The sequence below is a fragment of the Trichosurus vulpecula genome, chromosome 7 (assembly GCF_011100635.1).
Source record: "Trichosurus vulpecula isolate mTriVul1 chromosome 7, mTriVul1.pri, whole genome shotgun sequence".
In the NCBI taxonomy this organism is placed as follows: Eukaryota; Metazoa; Chordata; class Mammalia; order Diprotodontia; family Phalangeridae; genus Trichosurus; species Trichosurus vulpecula.
In genome coordinates this window covers 68,360,194-68,382,841 of record NC_050579.1, presented here as the reverse complement: position 1 = coordinate 68,382,841, position 22,648 = coordinate 68,360,194, and the positions used below count along the sequence as shown (strand labels likewise).

Genomic DNA, 22,648 nt, shown 5'->3' with positions numbered 1-22,648 from the left:
GAGAGAGAGTAATAGCTCCTCTGTACTGTATCCTGGTCACATCATATCTAGGGTATTGTACTCAGTTCAGTGACAATAACAATACTAGCTACTACCATTCATATAGCTACTCATTGTTCATATGGCTACTCTCATTATATTCTCACAGCTATGGGAGGTAGGTACTATCTCCATTTTACAGATGGGGAAACTGAAAATTTTCCTCTAAATTTAGCGTGATTTATTCAGGGTTAACATAACCAATAGGTGTCTGAGGCTGCATTTGAACTCAGTTCTTCCTGACACCAGGTCCAAAGTTGCATCCATTGTACCACCTAATTTTGGGGTGTTGTATTAGATTTTAGGAAGTTCACTGATAAGCTGGAGAGTGTTCAATGCCAGCAACCGGTATAATGAAAAGTCTTAAGTCCACATCATACAAGAATCTCTTGAAGTGTAAACTCTGAGTCACAGAGGTTATGCAACTGCTAGTTAACCCTCAAAATACTAGAGCTCACACAGGTTACCACAATCACAGTTAACTCCAAGAAATAAAACCAAAGGGCTAACAGTGGTCATAAGCAAAAAGTTTTCTTTATTCTGCTGGAGGAGGGAAACTAGATACATGTGCCAGGGCTTTCTCTAGGAGGAGATGGGCTTTAGTGAGGCCAAATCTTAATACATATAGCAGTGGCTACACAGTGAGCTGTAGCCATGACAATGAGGGCTAACAGCAACGTTGAGACAAGTCTGATTGATAGCAGGGCTTCATGACCAGAATACATTCCTGCAGGTGTTTGTCTGAGCTCAGGGACTGATGGGATAATAGGACCTGTATCCCTAAAAGGAAAAGACCATGTCTTTGATAGCAACTCAGTCCCTGAATTTTCCCTACATGTTACAGCAGCCCAGATCACATCTCCAGATACATCTTGACCAGAGGCATCTCCCCCAAGGCATATGGCCCACCCCAGCTCACTCAGATACTTGACCTACTCTAGATCACTTAATACCCTTTTCACTGTTGCACCTGGCCCACCCCTGGCTGTTTACCACTCTCCAATGCCATCCAGATCTTTTCATTGTTCCTTTTTTGCATATAAGTATCAGTCTCACCCCAATCAAGTTGCAGGTTCACTAGGAATCTCACCCTCACTATCTGAGTTACAATAAACCCTGCCACTTTGACTGGAAGAAGGCCTGAGTGTGTGAATTCATTCCAGGCAGACTCAGCCACGTACCCTGACATTTCAGGGTTCCCAGCAACCCCAAATTGGGTCAGGATCACCTGGGGCTGGTGCAGAAAATATTCTGGGATTTTGCTGTGGCAGATTTCATCCAGAGGGTAAGCAATTTGGACTGCTGTTATGTCAAGCTCAGGTCTCAGCTTGCTTGCTGGGCCTAAGCTCTGCAAAAAGGTGTCTCCTAAAAGTAATAGAAACAGTAAAAAGAGAGCGGTGGTCTTGGCATGGGAATTCTGACAGAAGGAACCAGGGATTTTTACTCTCAAGCAGAGAAGATTTTGCTGAGTAGGGGCAAGATAGCTGTCTTCAAGTAGTGAAAAGAATTTCATGTTGAAGAGTGATCATATTTGATCAGTTTGGCGCCAAATGGCAGAACTAGAAACAAGGGTGCAGGTGGTAAAGAGAATTTAGTCTTCACATCAAGGAAACTATCCAAACAGTTATGTAGAACTCAACAAATGTGGAATGGAATGCCTGGAGGGGTGGTAAATTTCTACTTCTTGAAGGTCTTCAAGCAGAATTAAATATTTTAGGGATGAGGAGGACGAGAAAGTAACCCAGGTCCCTTTAAAATAAAAATTCTGTGATTCTCAGTGACTCTGTAACTATAGTATGTGTAGTGTGTAATATGTACAAAGAAGAGACCCTGGCAAAATGCCACAAGAATTTTCATTTTAGCAGGCACGGAAGAAAGGAGCTTTTAAGGCTGAGTTGGTACCTGAGTTTAGTCTTTAAGAGGGAGGAGGTACAATAAAAAAAAAATTTCAGTGGAGAATGGCAAATCCATTTCAGACATGGGAGGTGCGTTCGTTAACGCACTTAACAGGCTCTTAATAAATGTTGACTGTTTTAAGGTTTTCGAAGCACTTTACTTGTGTTAACTCATTTGACTCTTATTATTCCCATTTTATTGGTAAGGAAAGGATAAGAGATGTGTGAGGTAGTGAGAGAATAAAGTGTGAAGGCTTCGCAGGGAATATGTATATATATGTATTTATATCTGAAATGTTTGAGAATCAATATTTAGAGAAAAGGGAAATGGTATAAATTTGAGTCTGTGGGAATCTGATTATTTAGCCTTTAGGAATGTCTTTCTCCCTCTCCTTCTTTAGATTTATAAATGTCACCTCAGCTGTGAATGGAATACAAGATTGTGAAAGCTTCCCTATGAATAACTCAGGCAATGCGATATTCAAATAGAGATAGTACAAACTTAGTTAGGATGTGAACCTCACCAGGCCTAAGTTTCGTTTTCCTGTCAATCATATGATTTCAGGGAAACCAGATGATATTCCCCTCTCTCCCTCCCCTAGCCTACTTACAAACTGCCATCTTAGCATTAAAATTTCCCTATAAGGTAATTCTGTAGTTTCTGTGCTTGTATTGGGTAAAAACTTGTTCCTGGTTAGATTGTGAGGCCACTCCTCTCTGCAAATGGGGACAGAGCGATGCCTAAGTCTGACAAGACTTGATTCAACTAAAGCTTCTGGTTTTTTTTCTGCCTTGAGAAACTGAGACACCTGTTTTTTTTAACTTGAGTCAGTGGTCTTTTGACCCACACAGAGAGATTAAGTGACTTTCCCAGCGTCACAAAGCTAGGCAGCATTTGAACTGAAGTCTTTCAGATTTCAATATGGTGCTCTACCCACAGCTGGCTGCCTCACATGACTTTTGCCTGAGAAATATATGCCTCACACTTCAGAGACTTAAGACTGGAATGGACTTTGCCAGTCACCGAGTTTCTCATTTTACAGATGAAAAAACTGAGGCACGGAGGTTAAACATGTTCAAGTTCACACAGTTAAAGTCTGAGGAAGGATTTGAACTCGTCTTTCTGACCTGACTCTATCTCCGGCACAATAACTAAAAGTACGTCTAGTCACTGCAAAAGCCTTTTTGGGCCTCCGTTTCCTAATGTGCAAAACAAAGAGTCAAGCCCAAAAGAGCTGTAAAGAAAGTTGGGGGACCGTAGAAAGCCCACGGCAAAATACTAGAAGTACTTCCGGGACAGGAGAGGCCTAATAGCACTACGCATGCGTACAGAGCTAGTCCTGCCCACCAGGAAGGAGGATTTAGAAGCCCCCTCTACTTTTTAACGAAAGCAGAACCCTCGCTTCGGCTCCTCTCGCCCCTTCCCCCCCCCCCCCCCCCCCCCCCCCCCCCCCCCCCCCGCTCAGAAACCTACAGTGTGTTCGAAAAGACAAGTCAAAGTTAGGTCAGCCTGGGGACTCAGTTCTTCACCTTTTGTTTTCTAGCCACTTTTTGGTCACAAGCACAGCCACCAGAAGGACCAAGGAAACCCTTTGCAGCACATGCGCAGCGCGCTAGTCCGCGAGGATCTCGCGAAAAGACGCTCCAGTTCTCGCGTCGTTTTCGCTAAGGCTGCGCTTCCGGTCGTCATCTGGGAGGTACCCTCCGTGCTTGTCCTCTGCGGTTCCTGTCACCGCAACTTCCACCAGAGGTGGCGGCGCTCTAGGGGGAGATGGCTGCGCCAGAGCAGGTCCCGCTGTCGCGGGGCTGCCAGGGCTCCTCAACGCAGCCGCTGCCGCGGGCCAACAGGACCCTCCTGGTGCGGCACTTGCCGGCCGAGCTGACGGCCGAGGAGAAGGAGCATCTCCTGAAGCACTTTGGTGCCCAGGCCGTGCGGGTTCTGTCCGACAAGGGCCGCTTGGTAAGGAAGGGCCAGCGCGGGCAGCCCCAGAGGTCCCGCAGGGCCCTATCCGAGTCCGATGGGGGTGCGGTGAAGACAAGGGCTTGGTTAGGGCGGGGTGAAGGAGGACGAGAGGCCCGATTTGGAAGCCCGCTGTCCTTGCCCTTGTCCTAACCTGTATTACTGTGCCTGAGACCGCGGAGAACCCGCGTATCCCGGAACCGATGAATACGCCCCGGAATCTGGGGCTAGAAAGAAGCTTTGAGCTCCCCTGGACTAGACCCAGAGAGGAAGGTGGGGGTGGAGGTGGAGGTAGGGCGACAAGCAAAATGACCTTTGGCGAGTCTCTTAATCTCTCCTAGACTCAGTTTCTTACACTTTAAAAAGAGGATGATTATATCTGCTGAAGTCCCTAGCCCTCGGTTCTTTGTAAGGCTCTAGTGAAGAAATGCGTTAATTAGCAAGTTAGGTAGTAGAGCCTGAATTATCAGAACGCTGGTGCTCTCACTCCAAACCTAACTTTGTGCAGCACCGAAATGCCTCTTTAATTAATCAGTTTATTTTTACTGTTCCATCCCTTCATCACCCCCTTGTGACCCCTCGACTTTCCTGACTGGAACTTTTGAGGCCGGAAACGGCGATGGTGAAGTGGAAAGAGCACCGGTTTGGGGGTCACAGGACCTAAGCTGGTTGGGTTCCATAACATTCCAGGTACATGAATATCTCATTTGAACTTCACAGGAACACTGTGAGGTAGAAGCTTTAATCCACATCTCGGTTCCAAAACCAGCTATACCTTAACTCCATGCCTTGCTACCTGTGTTAAGGAGTGAGGTGAACCTTGGGCAAGCAAGCCCCTGCCTCTCTCTGCCTCAGTTTTCTCATCTGTCAAATGAAGGGTTCTAAGGAGTTATAACTTCCAATTTTTAGATCTCATAATCCAATGAAGTGTTCCTCATCATTTCCTTTCTAAGAAAAAGTCCCAGGTATTCTTGATAATGGTGAGACAAGTAATGTCTAAGTAATAGAGTCGGATTTCACCCCGTGTCTTCTCCAACTTTAAATCTAGTGCTTTCTCCACATCCTTATGTGATTCTCTGACTTACATGCCAATGTTATGTTTTCCATATAAGTAAGAAAAGTTTTATAAATAGATTCAAAAATTAAAATGAAGTACTTCAGTTGAAACTTATTTAAATGAGTATTAGACTGATTTGTGTTATCTAAAAACAAAACTCCATTGTGAGATAACCAAAGACAAGATCTTTGTTCATCTGGCATAAAAATATAGTAACTTTTGATATTTGCTGCTTTTTATATTTTCTGTCCTCTTAAACTATAATTTTTAGAATAGAATTTTCCCATGAAGACAGGCCAAAAGGGATATATTTAAATAACAACATAAGGAATGATTTTCCTACTAATGAAAACTTATGCTTTGCATTGGAGATTGTAAAAGTTAAAAAGGACATTAAAATACTATGGATGTTTATTTCTTTGGTATAATTTAGTAGATGATGCTCTCAGATTTTCCTGCATTTGATGATTTTGTGTCTTTTAACCATGGGTGCAACTCTTGCTTTTGAGTATACTTTGGTGCTGTTCAAAGTTATGTATATTATGATTGTCTTTCAGAAACACACTGCTTTTGCTACTTTCCCTAATGAAAAAGCAGCAATAAAGGTATGTAATATTCTTGACACTAAACATTTTATCTATAGTCTCTTATCAAATTTGGACTACTGGGCTGAGGCCTGTTGACACATACTCTTGACCTTCTTTATGCTACCCTTCCATTCCTTCTTTCTTTCAACCTCCCTAAGGTAGAAGTGCCTACCAGGCATACCTAATAATAAACGTTTTCAAGTAATTAATTCTATTTGAAGTGCAAGAATTGAAATGTTTCAGCAGATATTTAAATTGAACTAAAAAAAAGTTACTAGACCTTGCTTGTGTGCACTGAGGCTCCTGAACAAGAAAGAAAAAAGAACAAGTTGGAACATTTTTCAGTGTCTTTTTTTTTCCTCCCAGAAGGTTTTGTGGTCCTGAAATTGTGTAGTAGATCTGATTGTGGTGATTCATGTTGCTCAAGGTAGAAGGTTCCATCTGTTTATTAGGAGGATTGAATGTAAGCCAAAATTTGAACTAAAGTTGAGCTTTGTAACTGTAATGTACATGTGACTCATGTTCCTGTGGTATACGCCACTATTAAGCATATAGTAGATGCTAGGTACTATACTAAGCACTAGAGATACAAAAGAAAAAATCAGCAACAATCCCGTTTTCAAGGGACTAATAGTCTAGTTGAGGAAACACAACATGGACACAGCCAAGTATAAGTAAACTATATAGGGTGGTTTTGAGAGAAATAAACAGCTGGCAGCATTGGAAAAGAACTCATACAAAGGCTACACTTGAGCTGAGCTTGGAGGAAATGAGAGATTTTAAGAAACCAAAGTGAGGTAATAGGATTAGTAATAGTTTAAAGTTATTATGCTTCAGGTAGTGAGTTTGGTAATGGCAATTTTAGCCAACCCACATGGTTGCCCAGTGAATATTTCTTGACTTGAGTATCATTGATGGTATTTTCCCTGTTCTACCTAAAATAAAAACTAAATAGGTAAATAATTCTTGACAAAGCAGCCACATGGATAAAACGAACCATTGTTGTAAAATTGGATTTTCACTAATGTTGAAATATATTTTTCTCAATTTTAGTTGTTGTAAGTTAAATACTTTCTTAATTTTAGTTGTTATAAGTTAAATATTTGAGTCATAATAGATTTTTTCTCTCATCCCTGTTACTATCTTGAAGACTTTTTTTTTTTGAATAACCACACTTTTGATCTGTTTCAAGAATCATGATTTATGTATGAACTTAAATAGAGCATTTGGGGTGGAGAAGATTAATTAAAAATGTGTTGCTAATAAGTCAGTTTTAAATGTTTTAGTACATTTATCAAAATTAGCTTTTTTGTTTTGTGTCATTTGAAGGCTTTATCAAGACTTCATCAGCTGAAAGTTTTAGGTCACACTTTAGTTGTTGAATTTGCAAAAGAACAAGACCAAGCTTCCTCCCTCTGCCAGACTTCATATTCAGAGAAAAAGAAAAGGTATGTGGTTATCAGGTTTGTTTGGCTTTTTCCTCACATTTTTAAAGTTATTTTAGAATTGGAAATTATGTTTTGGGGGGAAAATTGCTGAGTAAAGTTTATAGCTATTGAAACCAGTAAGTAAAGAGAACTAATTATATGGAATATTATGCTAATGAACACATTTAGAAATTTATTATTTCAGTTTAAACATTTGTTTGACAGAGTTGAGGTGCAGCACTGAAGAAAAGGGGAATTTACTCTCAATAACCTCATTTAGGGGGAAGGAGTTAAGTTGAAGTTCTCTTGCAGGAGGAGGGTGATGTTTGGTCTTTTGAGAAAAGAAGAGTGGGTTTGGAATAGCTGCTGTCAAGAGTGCTGTTAGGAATCATTCAGGGAAGAATAAAAGGATTTCTGTGTAGCAGTGAGGGTCTTGTTCAGGGTAAATAGCATACATTTATAATAGACTGAGTAGTCCCAGCTATGTGATTTCCTTCGATGTTAGATTCCTTGGAGAGAGGAAGAAGTCTCCATTCCTTTTGCACAGGGGTATGTGGTCCTAGGATGTGGGGATGGGGAAAGGAAAGAAATAATGATCCTAGCACAGGCCTGCACAACATATGGCCTGAGGGCTGCTTGCGACTTGCCCAAGGATTTCGTACATCCTTTGGTGGGCCATATGTTGTCTAGGCCTGTCCTAGCATCCCAAGTTGAAACTGAATGAATTTTTCCTATAGAAACATTGTCACCCATTATGGCGAGTTTCCTGTTTTGCCATTGAATTCTGGGTAATTTTTATACGGTGGGTTGGAAACCTAACATTGGTGATAACTTCATAGGCAGTACAGCAGAAGTCAAACAGTGAAGTTACAAACAAACTTTATAGCAAAGCTTGTTTATAAGTTAGGGGCTATGGTGGCATTCACTGAAAAATATTTGACCTAGAATCTTGGCATTAAGAAGGGACCATAAAGGTCATCAAGTCTAACTTATAATTTTTCTAGAAATAAGGAAAGTGAAAACAAAAGAGATTAAGTTACGTGATCAAATTTACATGACTAATAAGTGGTAGAGCCAGAATTTTAGTGATTTCATTTTCATCCCTTTCCACCCTGTAATCGAAACTCAAACCTTTAGCCTCAGTGTTCTATTGCTACTTGTATCTTGCCAAGCACCAATCCTGGATTTATTTTCATCATCTACCTTATCCTCTCTTGGATACATCCTTTTGACTAGAGCTCCAGGGCCTTAGTGAGTACCTGACAAATTAATGGTTTCAAACTCTAGTTGGGCCCCCGCTTCAATCCATTGTTCTCCCCTGATTTTCTCCTTGTCTTACTCCAAAGCAAGCTATGCCAAATCTTCTCATAGTTTCCCAAGCTCCCATACCTTCACCTCTACCATCAGCCCTTAATCTCTTGGCTAAAGATTTCACCTCTTAACCTTACTGAGAAAATTGAGGCCATTCAACATGAGCTCCCTTTTCTCGCCTTCTCTTCATTTTAGAATTCCTTGACCTCTTTTCTCACCCTCTGCTCATTTTTCCTAGTGTTTGATGACGAAATGACTCTTCTAGCCAATGCAAGTCTCTCCATATTTGCTCTTGATCCCATCTCCTCTGATCTCCAGAAAATGACACCCTCAATAACCTCATTGTCTAATCTTCAGCCTCTCCCTACCCACTAAGTTACTTCCTTAACTGCTTTTAAACATGGCTAAGTCTTTACCATTTTTAAAAAACTCCTAGACCTTAACAGCCTTCTCAGACTGTCACCCTGTATCTTTTTCTAGCCAGACTCTTTAAAAAAAAAACTCTACACACACTCATTACTTCTATTTCTTCTCTTCCCTTCACTCAGCCCATTGCAGTTTGGTTTCTGATTTCATCATTCAACTGAAACTGCTCTCTCCAAAGCTACCAGTGATCTCTTTAATTTTTGAATGTGACTGCCTTTTGTCAGTCTTCATCCTTCTTGACTTTTCTGATGATTTTGACACCACTAACCTTTGCTCCTAGACGTTCTTTTCTGGGTTCTCATGATAACCATTCTTTCTTTTTCTCCTATCTGTGAGATCACTCCTTTCTTTACTGGATCATTATCCATATCATGCTTCCTCTTCTATCCTCCTGTATCCTAAGGCTCTGTCCTAGGCACTTTTCTCTATCTTTACTCTCTCTTGATGGCTTCATTAGCATCTGTGGGTTTAACACCTCCCTGCAGATTATTGACAGATCTATACGTCCAGCCCCATTTTCTGCCCTGAGCTCCAGTCTTGTATCAACAGCTAATCAGACATTTCATATTGAATATCCTGTAGCTATATCAAATTCATTATGTTTAAAACAGAACTTCCTTTCTTTCCCTCAAAACCCACCTAGTCTCTCTAGTATGTAACACACCCAATGGTTATATCTAGACTCCTTAGTGATGCCATACTTTGCTGTTGCTGCCTCCATAACATTTCTTGCGTCTTAGCCCTTCTCTACTCATGTAGCTACTACTCTTGCTTCAGGCCCTAATTACCTCTTACTTAGATTTTTGCAATGGTTTCCTCATTGGCCTCCCTGCCATATATTTCTCACATAGCTGCCAAAGTGATTTTTTTTTCCTAGAAGTGCTAATCTGACCATGTCACACCCCTATTCAATAGACAACACTGGCTACCTGTTGTTTTGGGAATAAAATATAAATTCCTTTGTCTCACTTTAAAACCCTTCACAGACTGCAGCCTGTCTTTCTAGCTTTGTTATATGCTACTCCCCTTTCCACATTCTAGATCCAACCAAACTGGCCTTCTCTCTGCTCCTCACAGCATCCTCTCTCCAATCTGAGACATTACACTGACTGTCCTCCAGACTTATTAGGTACTCCATCCTTGCCTCCATTTCATAGAATCCCTCTCTTCCTTCAGTACTCAATTCAAGTACCACCTTCTACATGAAGCCTTTCTTAAACTTACAATTGCTAGTGCCCTCTTTCCTGAATTACCTTATGTTTATTAGCTGTGTCTATCTAGCACTCTATCTATACTTACATATTGTCTCCCCCATTTAAAACAAAAGCTCTGAGAGGAGGGAATTTTTATTTATATTTCTAACTTCTAATACCTAGCATCCCAGTGCCTTAAGCACTTATTAAATTCTACTTAATTTGTTAAGATGTTATGTTGGTTTGCCATTTCCTTCTCCAGCTCATTTTACAGATGAGGAACTGAGGTAAACTGGGTTAAGTGACTTGCCCAGGATCACACAACTAGTAAGTGTCTGAGGCTAGATTTGATCTCAGGAAGATGATTCTTCTTGACACCAGGCTTGATATTCTATCCACTTTGCAACATAGCTGTCACAACTTAATAGCTAATAGTAATAATTAGCATTTATATAGTCCTTTAAGGTTTGGAAAACACATCATACTTTTTTTTAATTCCTTACAACAATCCTGTAAAGCAGGTGCTGTTATTATTTCCCTTTCACATGTGACGAATTTGAGGGTGAGAAAAGGTAGATGACTGGCCCAGGTTTGCATACCAGCCAAGCCCAGTGTCATGTCAACGGTGCTGCCTAGCTTAAGAGTCTAGGTCTTCTTACTACTACATTGTAAGATAACAGTTGCGTAAAAGTCTTAAGGACAGCTATGACTTATTTATTTTTTGTACCTTCTGCAGCATCTAGCACAGTACACTTCATGGATCACAATTTACTGCTGTATATATTTTCTTGATAAAATTTTAGAAGACCAGTTTTGATCTTTATTTTCTAGGTCTGATGAACCTGTAGAAGAAGATAAAGAAAAAAAAGAGCCAAGTTGTTTGACCATAGAAAATGGAATTGCACCAAATCATGGGTTAGTATTCTTTTTCCTTTCTTTATTTTTTTTTTAACAGTTTGGTTCTTTTTATGAGATTTAATGAAAGTAAAATAGTTTTGAAGTTAGAGGTTATACTCCTGTGCTTTGTAACACGTCTAATGGATATATCTGTAATGAGTATATATTATAAGTAATAGTTGGAGAAATACAAATTAAAATAACTCTGATACCGACTCAAATCCATCAGATTGGCAAAATTGATATAAAATGAAAATGACAAATAGTGGAGAGGATGTGGGAAAACAAGTACATTAATATTTTGCTGGTAGAGCTCTGAACTGGTCCAGCTGTTCTGTAAAGCAATTTGGAACCATGCCTCAAAAGCTATTAAGCTGTGCATATGCTTTGTACCAGTGATACCACTACTAGGTCTATACCCCAAAGAGATCAAAGAAAGAGGAAAAGGATTGAAGTAACAAGAATATAGTAATTCTTTTTTGTGTTAACAAAGAATTGGAATCTGAGGAGGTTGCCCACGAGTTGGAGATTGGCTGAACAAGTTACGGTATGTGTGTGTGATAAAATAGTTTTGCACAGGAGAAAAAGAATTGAAGGAACTAGTTTCAGAAAAATCTAGGAAAACTAGTATGAACTGATTCAGAGGAAAGTGAGCAGAACCAAGAGAGCAATTTATACAATAACAATATTGTAAAGCTAGACAACTTTGCAAAACTTAAGAACTCTGATCAACACAGTGATTAACCTAAGAACTCTGATCAACGCAGTGATTAACCACCATTCCAAGGAGTCATAAAGAAACATGCTGTCTACCTCCAAATAGAAAGCTAGTGATCTTAGGATACAGATTGAAACATTTTCCTTTTTCCTTTTTTTTTCCTCCATGTGGCTAATGCAGGAATTTATTTTGTTTAACTATACTGATTTTTAATGGGCTTTGTTTTTTTTTGTTTGTTTGTTTTTTTGACAATGGGAAAATTGAGAAAAAGAATTCAGAACTGAAAACAAAATACAATTGAACTTAAAAATTGATTGAGCTTTGTAAGTAGCAAACTTAATTAATGCTGAGTTTTTTCAAGCAACATCCACTAAAACAATTACTATGTTACTGTAGAGGAAGTGGTGGGATTTTGCTGTTGTTTTAAAATTAAATCAAGGCATTAGTAAGAGAAATATATTTTTCGAAATGTTCCACTGTACTGGCTCAAAAATAGGCTGAACTTGTAAAATAATGTTACTTGGAAAAATCAACAAAATTGCTGAATTTTATGTAATAATAACTATATAGTGTTTTAATTTTGCAAAGCACCTAACAAGTCTTGTAAGGTGAATAATGTGTTCTTAGCCACCTGATTCCTTTTCATATTCTAAAATGACCAGAACAAATCTCATTTCACCACTGAGTTAGTATGCCTGTTTTCTCAACTGTTCTGACATTGAATTTTTTTCCTTTTTTTTTTTTTGCCAGTTTGATAGAGGTAATACCATAAGAGTTGTTTTAATGAATTTTTCTCTGATTATGAGTGATTTTGAACATTTTCAAATGGATTTTTTTTATTGCCTATTTTTTCACCATTTATTGAGGAAAAGCATTGAATAACTTTTTTGGGAAATGTGTGATTAATATTGCATGGTTTATATTAAAATTTGATAAGAATTTAATTTTTTTTTGTAGGCTAACTTTTCCTTTAAATTCGTGCCTCAAATACCTGTATCCACCACCTTCGAGCACAATACTAGCCAACATAGCAAGTGCCTTGGCAAGTGTGCCTAAGTTCTACGTACAGGCAAGTGGAGGAAATTTATACTTTTGAAATCAAATGCTAATTTTGCGTGCTGCTATTTTAACCCAGCCTATAATGACATCGTGTAACATAAATCTTTAAAAATCCAAGAATTAAGGGGCTACAAGAATAAGGAGTCAGCAGTATGAAATGGCAGCCCAGAAAACTTAATTCCATCTAGGATGCATTGAAATACAAGTGTACTAGACTAGGAAAGTTGATAGTCTTGCAGTACTCTGCCCTTATCAGATCACATCTGGAGATTTGGTTCTGGCCACCATATTTTAGAAGTCCATTGACAACCTGGAGATCAGAGGGCAGTCTTAAAATGGAGAGCTTTATGAACATACCATGGAAAAATCAGTTAAAGGAGCTGAGAATTTACAGCCTATAAAAGACTTAAAATGATAGACATGATGGCTTTTTCCAGTTATGTAAAAAACCGTCACATGGTAGAGAATAGACTGCTAAAGAAGGCCCCAGAGGCAGAACTAAGGATAATGGGTAGAAGTTGCAAAAAAGCCAATTTAGATTTGAAATAGGAGAAAAACAATTCCCTACCTATTAGCACTATCTAAAGATAGAATATATTGCTTTAGAGGTACTGAGTTACCTTTCAGAGAGAATCTTTTCTTTAATATCTTTTTTTACTTATGTAGAATTTCATTACTATATTAGAATTGCCTTAAATTTGGAATTAATTAACTTTAATATATCAGTTGTTCCTTTATAAGACAAATGATTATTAAATAGCCAGTTGTCAGAGTGTAACAACAATGCTACTTGCTGCTACTGTGGCTGTGTAAGGCCAATGACACCAGCCTACAGGAGGGCTACTAGCACAGGTTCTTTGATCTGCTATTCTAAGGAAAGAAACTTTAAGGAGTTTACAATCTCACTTTAATTAAACATACATATATCATTCCCTTAGTTCAGGGGAAAAAGTCAGCACTCTGAACTTCAGAGCCAATACAAACAGAAACTGCACACAGAGCCAATAACACAAATCAACAGACAAGCTTCTAGCTGCCTGACCAAAGCTATGCATACATAGTTACCAGAGAGAGAAGCACCAGCATCTGGGTTTTTAAAGCCTGGGGGCTCCTTAATGATTGCCCAGAGTCTCCATACCAAAACTCTTCCAAAGAGTGAGCCCCAAACAAAATGCCAACCTCAGAGTATATATACACTTCTTTTCAGGGTCAGAGTGCTTCATACCTCTTGAGGGTTTCACACCTCTCCTGACCTAACTAGCAAAAGGGTCTGGGCCTTCCTACAAACAAAGGCAAGACTCAATCAAAGGTATTTGATTGCCCCAGTGCTGAGAAGCACTCCAAAACAAAAGACAGCAAAAAGTCCCACTTTGCTTGCCCTTACAGAGACATCCAGGATTTTTCCTCTTCCTATTTCCTCATTTGGAGGTTAGGTTAAAGTTTAGTTCTCTTATGAAATGATGAAATGAAATCTTGGGTAAGACTTAACCAAAAGGGGAAAGCTTAGATCTTATCTGAAGGTAAAGAGATTCTACTCTAGGTCATTTCTGGTCTGTTGTGTTCTAGACAGGTCTGAGTAGAGGTGGACCTCCTTTGGCTAGGTTGCCCTGGGTGGGGAGTGATCTGGTAGAGATAAGTCTCTGTCCAAGACTGTGTGATCAGTCATGTTTCTCAGTCCCTCATTAGAATAAACCCACCTCTCATTATAATATTTTTCCATTATTTGCTAACCAGTCAGAGCTGATTTCCACCCTCAGGCCCAGCCCCTTTACCAAAAGCTTTATAAGCATTTAAGAAACTCCATGATGGGTCTTTGTTGGTCACCAAGAGGAGGAACTGACTTCATTTTATGGATTATCTGCTGGCCATAATTAATAAAATCAGTTGTAATTTACCCCCAAATTTTGTCTCTTATAAGTTTTCATTGCCACATTTAGAATAGCAGTAATATTTAATGTGGGACTGTAAGGTGTTGAGCTTTATTATCTTGATTATGATTTTTTTTCCTAAAATAAAAATATTTTCTGGCATAAATTCATAAAGTAGTGTCATTTACTAATTTTAATGTGCCTACTATTTTAGCACTATTTAAAAAAACAGCTTAAAGTATGTTTCAGCAAATACAAATGCCCATTTACAGTTGAATATTTCATATAATCCCAAAGTCAAGCCAAATTAGTAAAAATTTAATGAATATGTATGTTCTTAGGAATACATTAAAACTTCCAAATTTTAGATTGTTTTCTGCCTATTATAGTAAAATTCTTCAATACCTCAGTAACTAACCTCTAGATGATGTTGGAGTTAAAGATGGATTTGCTTTCTATAAAATATTATTGTAAGGTTCTAATGTAATGTTATATGCATGTTAAATAATCATTTTAATTCCGAATGATTTAGAAAAGTTTTTTTTTTTTAAGGTGCTTCATCTTATGAATAAAATGAACTTACCCACACCTTTTGGACCAATTACTGCCCGACCTCCCATGGTAAGAATATCTTTCTGCTATTTATAATCTTGAATATTTTTATCTTTATGTATGTATGTATGTATGTATGTATGTATGTATGTATGTGTGTGTGTATTTATAATTAGAGCAAGGATCAACAACTTCTTTTCTCTTGAGTGTATCAGTTGAAGTTAAGTTGATGCTAATAGATGCCATTAAAAAACCCAAGAATTTAAAAAGACTGGGAAAGAATGGAAAAAAAAAAGTAAATGGAAGATAATATCCAAATAAGTTTATGCAAAAAAGCAAGAGGAAAAAAAACAGATTAGTAGATTTCCCCAGTGATAACTAATACTCATTGATTGCCTTTCTTGGTATTTAATAAGTACTGTTGTACTGTGTGTGTGTGTGTGTGTGTGTGTGTGTGTGTGTGTGTGTGTGAATATCTAAAGAGTTCATTATTCCTATTTTGAGTTGACTTTGTTGTAGACAGTTTTATTTCTGCAAGATGTTTAGGGAAGTTGTTAAAATACCATACTTATATGTAAGTAGTTAATGAAACAAGCTATACCATAGAATTATAGATTTAAAGCTAGAAGAGACCTTAAAGGGTATCTAATCCAATCTCCTAATTTTCTAGATAAGAAAACTGAGGCTTAGAGTGGTTAAATAACTTGGTCATGAAAATAAAAAGTTGTAGACCTAGGAGTTGAAATCACATGTTCTGATTTCAAGCCCATCTTTTAGTTTCAGAATTTGGGGAATTTTTTTCCCTTAAAGTAATACTTCTGTAGACAAGACAGCAGGTTTTAGTTACTAAGCTCCAAATAGAAGAAAATTTTCCTAACGAAAATAGCTATTTTTTTGATACAGAACATGTCTTAAGTTCTGTTGCATTTGTAGTTTTGAGTTAAGCTTGGGTTTTCAAAGGCAGTGCTTATAGAAAACAAACTCTGGTACCTTGTAACCACTCAGAAAGGTTGGGTCCAGTGGTGGACTAAGGATCAGTCTGACTATATTTAGAGAAACTTGTCACCTTGTCTTGCATTGGTGGTGTATTTTTTGACCCTGGCAACTTTCAAAGATGTAAGTTTTAGAATCAATGCAGTCTTCAGTGATGGAAGAATAAGTACTAACATTGGGTTGAATATGGGTTAGGGAACATCACGATATCTGAAAATTTAGATCAAGAGATAGCAAAAAAAGTCACAAGCAGTATTACCTCAGAAAACATTAAAAATTAACAGAGCGGAAAATGAGCCTATAAAAATCTTGTTAGGAAATCTAATCCAGATCATTCCAATGGGATTTAGACATGAAATTGGAAATACAATAGTGATAGGAAAATGGGTTAGATTTGGAGTAAGAGGACCTACATTTGAACTACCCCTCTGACATTACCTATGTTAAGTCATAATCTCCATGGATCTTAGTTTCTTCATTGATAAAATGATCAAATAAAAGATCCCATTCACGTTTCTTCCACTACTCAGTTTTTAAAGTATTGAGGAGATATTAGCAACTATCAATCTACATAAGTACTTAGTGAGGGTATGAGAAAAGAACAAGCTTTTGCAGTCAGTTTTACAGACCATATTTTCAGTCACACAACAGATTATAGGATTCTGCCTCCTGTAGTGTTTTGCAAATTAGTCTAAATTGGTAAGACTCTTAGCTGCCATAAATCTAATGGAGATTAAGGGTTTACTGACTGAGTCTTTTCTCTCCTTTACCCTTAAAGTTATGATGACTGCTCTAGAACAATTTACTTCTCTAAGAAATAGTAATGATCAGAATCAGTAGCTTTATATTCGTTTCCCATTTTTCAGAGTTTAACTAGTTTGATTATAATAAACTTTTTATAGTTGTATGCAGTATTATCTTCTCATCTTTATCCTTTTAATTTGGTATTGATTTCACTTTTGCCCTTTTTGTTTGATTGCTGTACACAGTTGATTCAGAAATGACTCATAAATCAGTACCAATTTATTTTCTGTCATAAGCACTTTGACTTTTTTGCAGTGTTATTCATTACATACCATCTCCAGGACTTTCAGACTATTTTTGGTGGGAATACTAATGACTATAGGATCATATATTTAAAGCTGGAAAAAACCGTAGAGGTCTGACCTCTAGTCCTTTAGTGCAATCCTCTCAATTTATAGACAAGGAAACTAAGGTCAAGAAAGGTTATTTGCCCAAGACTGTAAAAGTAGTAAGCCAGAATTGGAACCCAGGTCCTCTTATTCTAAATCCAACATTCTTTTCTCATCATTGCTGAGTAATCTACAAACTTTTGACCTCCTTCATTTTAATCCCAACCTCTTTTTTCCTCATCATCTGAACCCGTTTAGCTATTAAAGTCAACAGTTATTCAATTTCTCTACTTCTTTGTCCCGTGCAACTGAATGCATGATGGTTCCCTTGTCACCATTTATCATGAGCACTACAGACAAGATGACTATCAGTAATTTATATTTCTTATTATCTTTTGGCACACGATGAAATCTAACTTTGCCCAATCTGTTTGCTTCTATAAGAAGAATTTTTCAAATATTCTTTTCTTGAGCTTGCAAATTATCTGTCTTCTGGTTTCATTTATAGTCAGAATGTCAATATTGATGTATATCATGATTCGTGTGAATAATGAATCCCTTGAAGGGATTCCTATGTATGTGAATTCATTTGAAATTGTAATTATATAAACTATGGTAATTGTTTCCAGCATAATGGAAATATGTAATGTCAATTCAAATAATGGGACCACTTCAGGGAATTCATTATTCAAACTAATTTAGGACCTAGTAGCTCTTCTTCTAATGATATATCAGCTGCTTGGTTACTGAAGAGAGTTTTCACATTTAGAGTTCCAACAATTAGTTGATCTTTATATGTCACCTAAAAACATTTCTTTGGACATTTTACTCCCTTTTCCCGCTACTTGTCATTATGTTAAAGAAATAATTTGAGGATTGACTTCCCTAATAGTGAAGACCATTTTGTGTTTTTCTTTGTTTTGTGGATTGCTTTGATTAGAAAGAACATAAACTAGTTGGCAATCTATTGGTGATTATTGTCTTCGTACTTATCTAGGTTGATCCTTGGACAGTGGAGACTGTACTCAAAGTCTTTTCCATCTTGATAGAATCTTCCAGGGCTTGCATCCTGCTAGCACAGTCTGTGAGAACACAGGGCCATTTCCACATCAAGATGAGCCATTGGTGTAGGACTTTTGCAGGAGATTGTTTGCATAGTTCATATAGAAATTGATGTTTTTTCCAGTTGAATTTATAATTTACATGTTACTACATACAGTACTTCTTGGGTTTTTTTGTTTAGTATGAAGAGTATATGCCAGTGCATGTGCCTCTTCCCCCTATACCTCCTTTGCCTCCTGAAGAGCCTCCTGTGCCAGAAGAAGGTGAAGGATCTAGTGGAGAAGAATCAGAATATGAGAGTGGTGATGATGAAGCCCGCGAGAGGTTTGTAATAAATAAGTTTTAGGTGTGAGAAATGTGAAATAGGTGATCCTTTCTCCGTTCAGATTTTTACTTTGTTTATAAGAAGATGTCACTAATTGGGACTAGTAGGATCATTCAGTCAGTAAGTTTTTATTAAGCACTTACTCTGTGCCAGTCACTGTGCTAAGTGGTAACAATACAGAGAAAAACAAAAGCAGTACTTGCCCTCAAAGAACTTGTATTCTAAAGTACGTACAAAATGTATACATAGTGGGGGAAAAAAAGGTAATGTCAGAAGGGAAGGCACCAGCTGCTGAGGGGACTGCGAAAGGCCTGCAGAAGATAGGATTTGAACTGAGTCTTAAAGGAAGCCATGGAAATCATGAAGTATAGGTAGAACATTCCAGGTGTGGAAGATTGGAGGATAGCCAGTGTATGGGCATGGAGATTGGAAATGGAGTGTCATGTGTGAGTACCTAAAAGTAAGCCAGAGTAGTTGGAGCGTGAGGGAGAGAAATGTATAAGAAGACTAGAAAGTTAGTAAGGTGTTGTGTTGCAAAGGACCAATTAAAATTAAGTATATTAAATCTTGAATATAGATTTGAAGGTCAGGGAAAAGCATGGTGAAAGACCAACAACAGCAGCACACAGAAGGGCTGCTAACACAGGTATTTTGATCTGCTTTTCTAAGGAAAACAACTTTAAGGGGTTAATAATCTTACTTTAATTAAATATACATATATCCTTCATTTAGTTCAGGGAGAAAAGCCAGCACCCTGAACTTCAGAGAAAACACAAACAAAAATTACACGCAGAGCTCACATAAGCAGCAAAATAACACAAATCAGCAGACAGGTTTCTGTCTGTCCAAGCAATACATAAACAGTTACCAGAGAGAGAAGCACTAATATCTGGTGTTCTCAAAGCTGATGGGGCTCCTTGACAGCTACCCAGAGCCTCCACAACAACACTCTTCCAATGAGTGTGCCCCCAAAGGCAAAATGCTAACCTCTGACTTTATAGACACTTCTTCAGGGTCAAAGGGCATCACAACCATGGGACTTAAACCCATGTGAACTAGGGCTTCCCTTGAGGTAAGCAGGTCATCAAAGACTCCTGATTCAATCAGATTCCTTAATGCTGAGAAGCACTCCAAAACAAAGACATTAAAAAGTCTACTTTGCTGGTTATTACATTTGAAAGGCAAAACTCATCAAAGATACTTGATTACTTCAGCATTCCAAAAGAAAACAATTGAAAAAAAAAAGGCCCACCCTAAATACCATAACACATGGTCAAAGGGGAAAGCTTATGGAGATGGTAGGGAATGAGATGTAAGGTACAGAAAGAGTAGTTGACCTTGTTAAGGAGAAGGACCCTTTCTTTCTCTGAGATTAGCACAAAAGAAGAGAGAATAGAGAAAGATGAACATTAGAGATTCAGTGCTACCAGGAACAGCTAAGGCTGGTATATTGCTTGAGTTAAGGAATTCTAAGCTACAGTAGGGCTAAAGCCAATACTAAGTCTGTTCCCAGTATAGTGTGATCCTCTGGGAATGGAGAACCTTTTACGCTGCCTAAGGAGGGACCAACTGGTTTAGGTCAGAAACAGAGCATGTCAAAACTCCTGTGCCCATTATCTGGGTTGGGCCTTTGAGTGTCCACTGAAGTTGTAATCTCAGTGAAATTTGGAGACCCAGTCTCCAAAAAAAATTGGAAAGGAGAAGCTTCTGACAGAGTCTTAGTTTTCCTGTTAAAAAAACAAAACAAGACATCTAAATCCTCTGTTAAGAGGGAGTGGTTGGTGTAGGTGGCTTAAGAACAGAAAGTTTGGAACTGATACTGGGGAGCACAATTTGGAAACAATATAGGAAGAGTTCAAAGGAATTTATTGTAGTAAGGGTCCAGTTGAGATTAGCATACGTTTGTATCAGATAAAGTCATCACATATCAAGCTATTTGACTTTCCTCCATTGGTTTTAGCAGTTGGTAAGTAGGACTAGAGAAAGCACACGTGGGAGTAATCTAAAGTTGGAGTTTGCCAAAGGATAGCACAAGGGATTCAAGGATAAAAGACTTTAAGGTTCAGCTAAAACACATTTAAATCTTGGCATTTTGATATTTAAAAGTATCATAGTTAACAGTAGGGTGGGAATAAATGGGGCAAACTGAGAAAAGCAGCAACAAGAAATGACCAGTTATGATCCAACGTATGGATAACAGGGGGTCAGTCATAGCATAGAGGGTCGTTGAATGTAGGGAAAGATGTGTGAGTACTGGGATTCCAGGCAAGGAAACGATTTCAGGGTTAGAGAATAGCATGAGTATCATCTGCTTGATGGCTAGTGTGGACTATAATTACACAGACTTGAAATAGGGTCACAACAGATAAGGATCAGGTCGCTAGGCCAGACAACTTGGGTAGTAAGAGTCTGGGATCTAGGTCTGGAGTGTCTGGATAGAAAGAATTAAACACAGTTTCATGAAGAGATTAATAATCATGAGAGCTCTAGACATTAGTTACTAGGAATGCACAAGTGACTGTAGTATGAAAATTGTCTCCTGACTTCCAGTATACTACTCTTCATAACTCAATGAATTCAGTATCTGGCTTATGGTCTTTCTCTTCTCCTCAAGCTCCTAACATCATACGAGGGAATTTCAGCATATGTATTGAACTCCCTGAAACTAGTTTTTCAGCTTATTCATTTCCTATGACCTAGTCCTCTACCCTACCCCAGCTGCACACAAATTAGTCATGTCCTTGTTATTGCCATTACCCATGTATACACCACTTCATCTTGACCTCTGAAATTCCCTTATCTGTTCATATTCTGTGGTCATTCCCCCAAACCACATTCTTTGTCTTCACCATAACCATTAATCCCTCAATTTTGTTTGTTTTTTCCCCCAGGCCATTACCTGCTGGCTCCACTGACTTCTCTTCCTCATTTTGACCTTTTTTCTCTCTAGTACCTTGCCCTCTTATCAAATGACTTGTCAAGCTCCAGCCTTGGATTGATTACTCTTACCCATACTTTGCCTTCATTTCTATTAAAATGCCACTGAACAAAGCTAAAGAAAATCATGAAGCTAAGCTGGCTGGATCCAGTATGAATTTATGTTACATAATCTCAACAGCAAAATTGTTCTTTTATATCTCACTAATTGATTCACTATCCCACTCTCCACAGAGGCTTTTCCAAACTGTTTCATCCCTCAAACATTCCCATATCCCCACTTACTTAGCTGAGAACTTTGCCTCATATTTCACTGGAAAAATTGAGGCTATTCCCTTAGAGCTTCCTCTTCTCCCTTCTTCCTTATTTTGCATTGCTCAGATGTTTTCTTCTACTGTCAAATCCTTTGCAACCCTATCTCTCATAATGAGGTGGCCTTTCTTGCCAAAGCAAACTCCTCTACATACATATAATCTCTCTCCATTCTATCTTCTCTAGTAAATTGTTCCCTCTTGTTATTTCCCCACTGCTTCATTTATCTTCAGTCTCTCCCCTTATTCCCATCTCTACCCCATCCTCAAAAAACCCTTACTTGATCAGTCTATCCCTGCTAGCTGTCATCTCATTTGTTGTCTCAAATATCTCCATTTTGTAACCAAATCTATAATCAATGTCTCTACTTGCTTTCTTCTCAGTCTTAACTTTCTTCAGCTTTATTTAACCTAAACTGTCTTTCCAAAGTTACCATTGATAAACTAATTCCCAAATCAAAAGGCCTTTTCTCAGTCTTCGTTCTTGTCACTTCTCTCTGTCACTTTTGACACTGTCAGTCACCCTTTTCTTGACATTCTTTTCTCTCTAGGTTTCTGTGACCATGTCCTGATTTTCCTGATTGTCTGAGCAAGCTTCCTCAGTCTCCTTTGCTGAATCTTTGTCCAGGTCACACCTGTCAACAGCTGTAGTTCCCCAGGATTCTTATCATGTGTCCTGTTCTCTTCTCTGTACTGTTTCACTTGGTTCATAATATTTTTCAGTCAGTAGCTTCCATGGATTTCATTATCATCCTTTTTGCTGATGATACTTAGATCTACTTACCCTCTAGATTTGTATCGCTAGGCATCTGTTCTACATCTCAAACTGGTTGTCCCATGCACATCTTAAACTCAGAATGTTCAAAACTGAACTCATCTTTCTCCAAAACCTCTCCCC

At 38.3% G+C, this 22,648-nt stretch overlaps 1 protein-coding gene across 5 annotated transcripts in view; it reads left to right on the top strand.

Moving 5' to 3' along the window:
- The first annotated feature begins 3,619 nt into the window (after positions 1 to 3,619).
- RNPC3 (RNA binding region (RNP1, RRM) containing 3) overlaps positions 3,620 to 22,648 on the top strand; it is a 52,824-nt gene continuing 33,795 nt past the window's right edge. For 4 of the 5 annotated variants that reach the window (XR_005010868.1, XR_005010869.1, XM_036766731.1 and 1 more), the window contains exons 1-8: positions 3,626 to 3,894; positions 4,501 to 4,584; positions 5,509 to 5,556; positions 6,868 to 6,986; positions 10,727 to 10,810; positions 12,468 to 12,579; positions 14,990 to 15,058; positions 18,359 to 18,501. Coding sequence is in view for 3 of the 5 variants with exons in the window: in XM_036766731.1 (XP_036622626.1) it covers positions 3,706 to 3,894; positions 4,501 to 4,584; positions 5,509 to 5,556; positions 6,868 to 6,986; positions 10,727 to 10,810; positions 12,468 to 12,579; positions 14,990 to 15,058; positions 18,359 to 18,501 (848 nt within the window). In the remaining 2 variants the exon portion in view is untranslated. Of the gene's footprint in view, positions 3,895 to 4,500; positions 4,585 to 5,508; positions 5,557 to 6,867; positions 6,987 to 10,726; positions 10,811 to 12,467; positions 12,580 to 14,989; positions 15,059 to 18,358; positions 18,502 to 22,648 lie in introns of all 5 variants that reach the window. The other variant, XM_036766732.1, reaches the window with a different exon arrangement.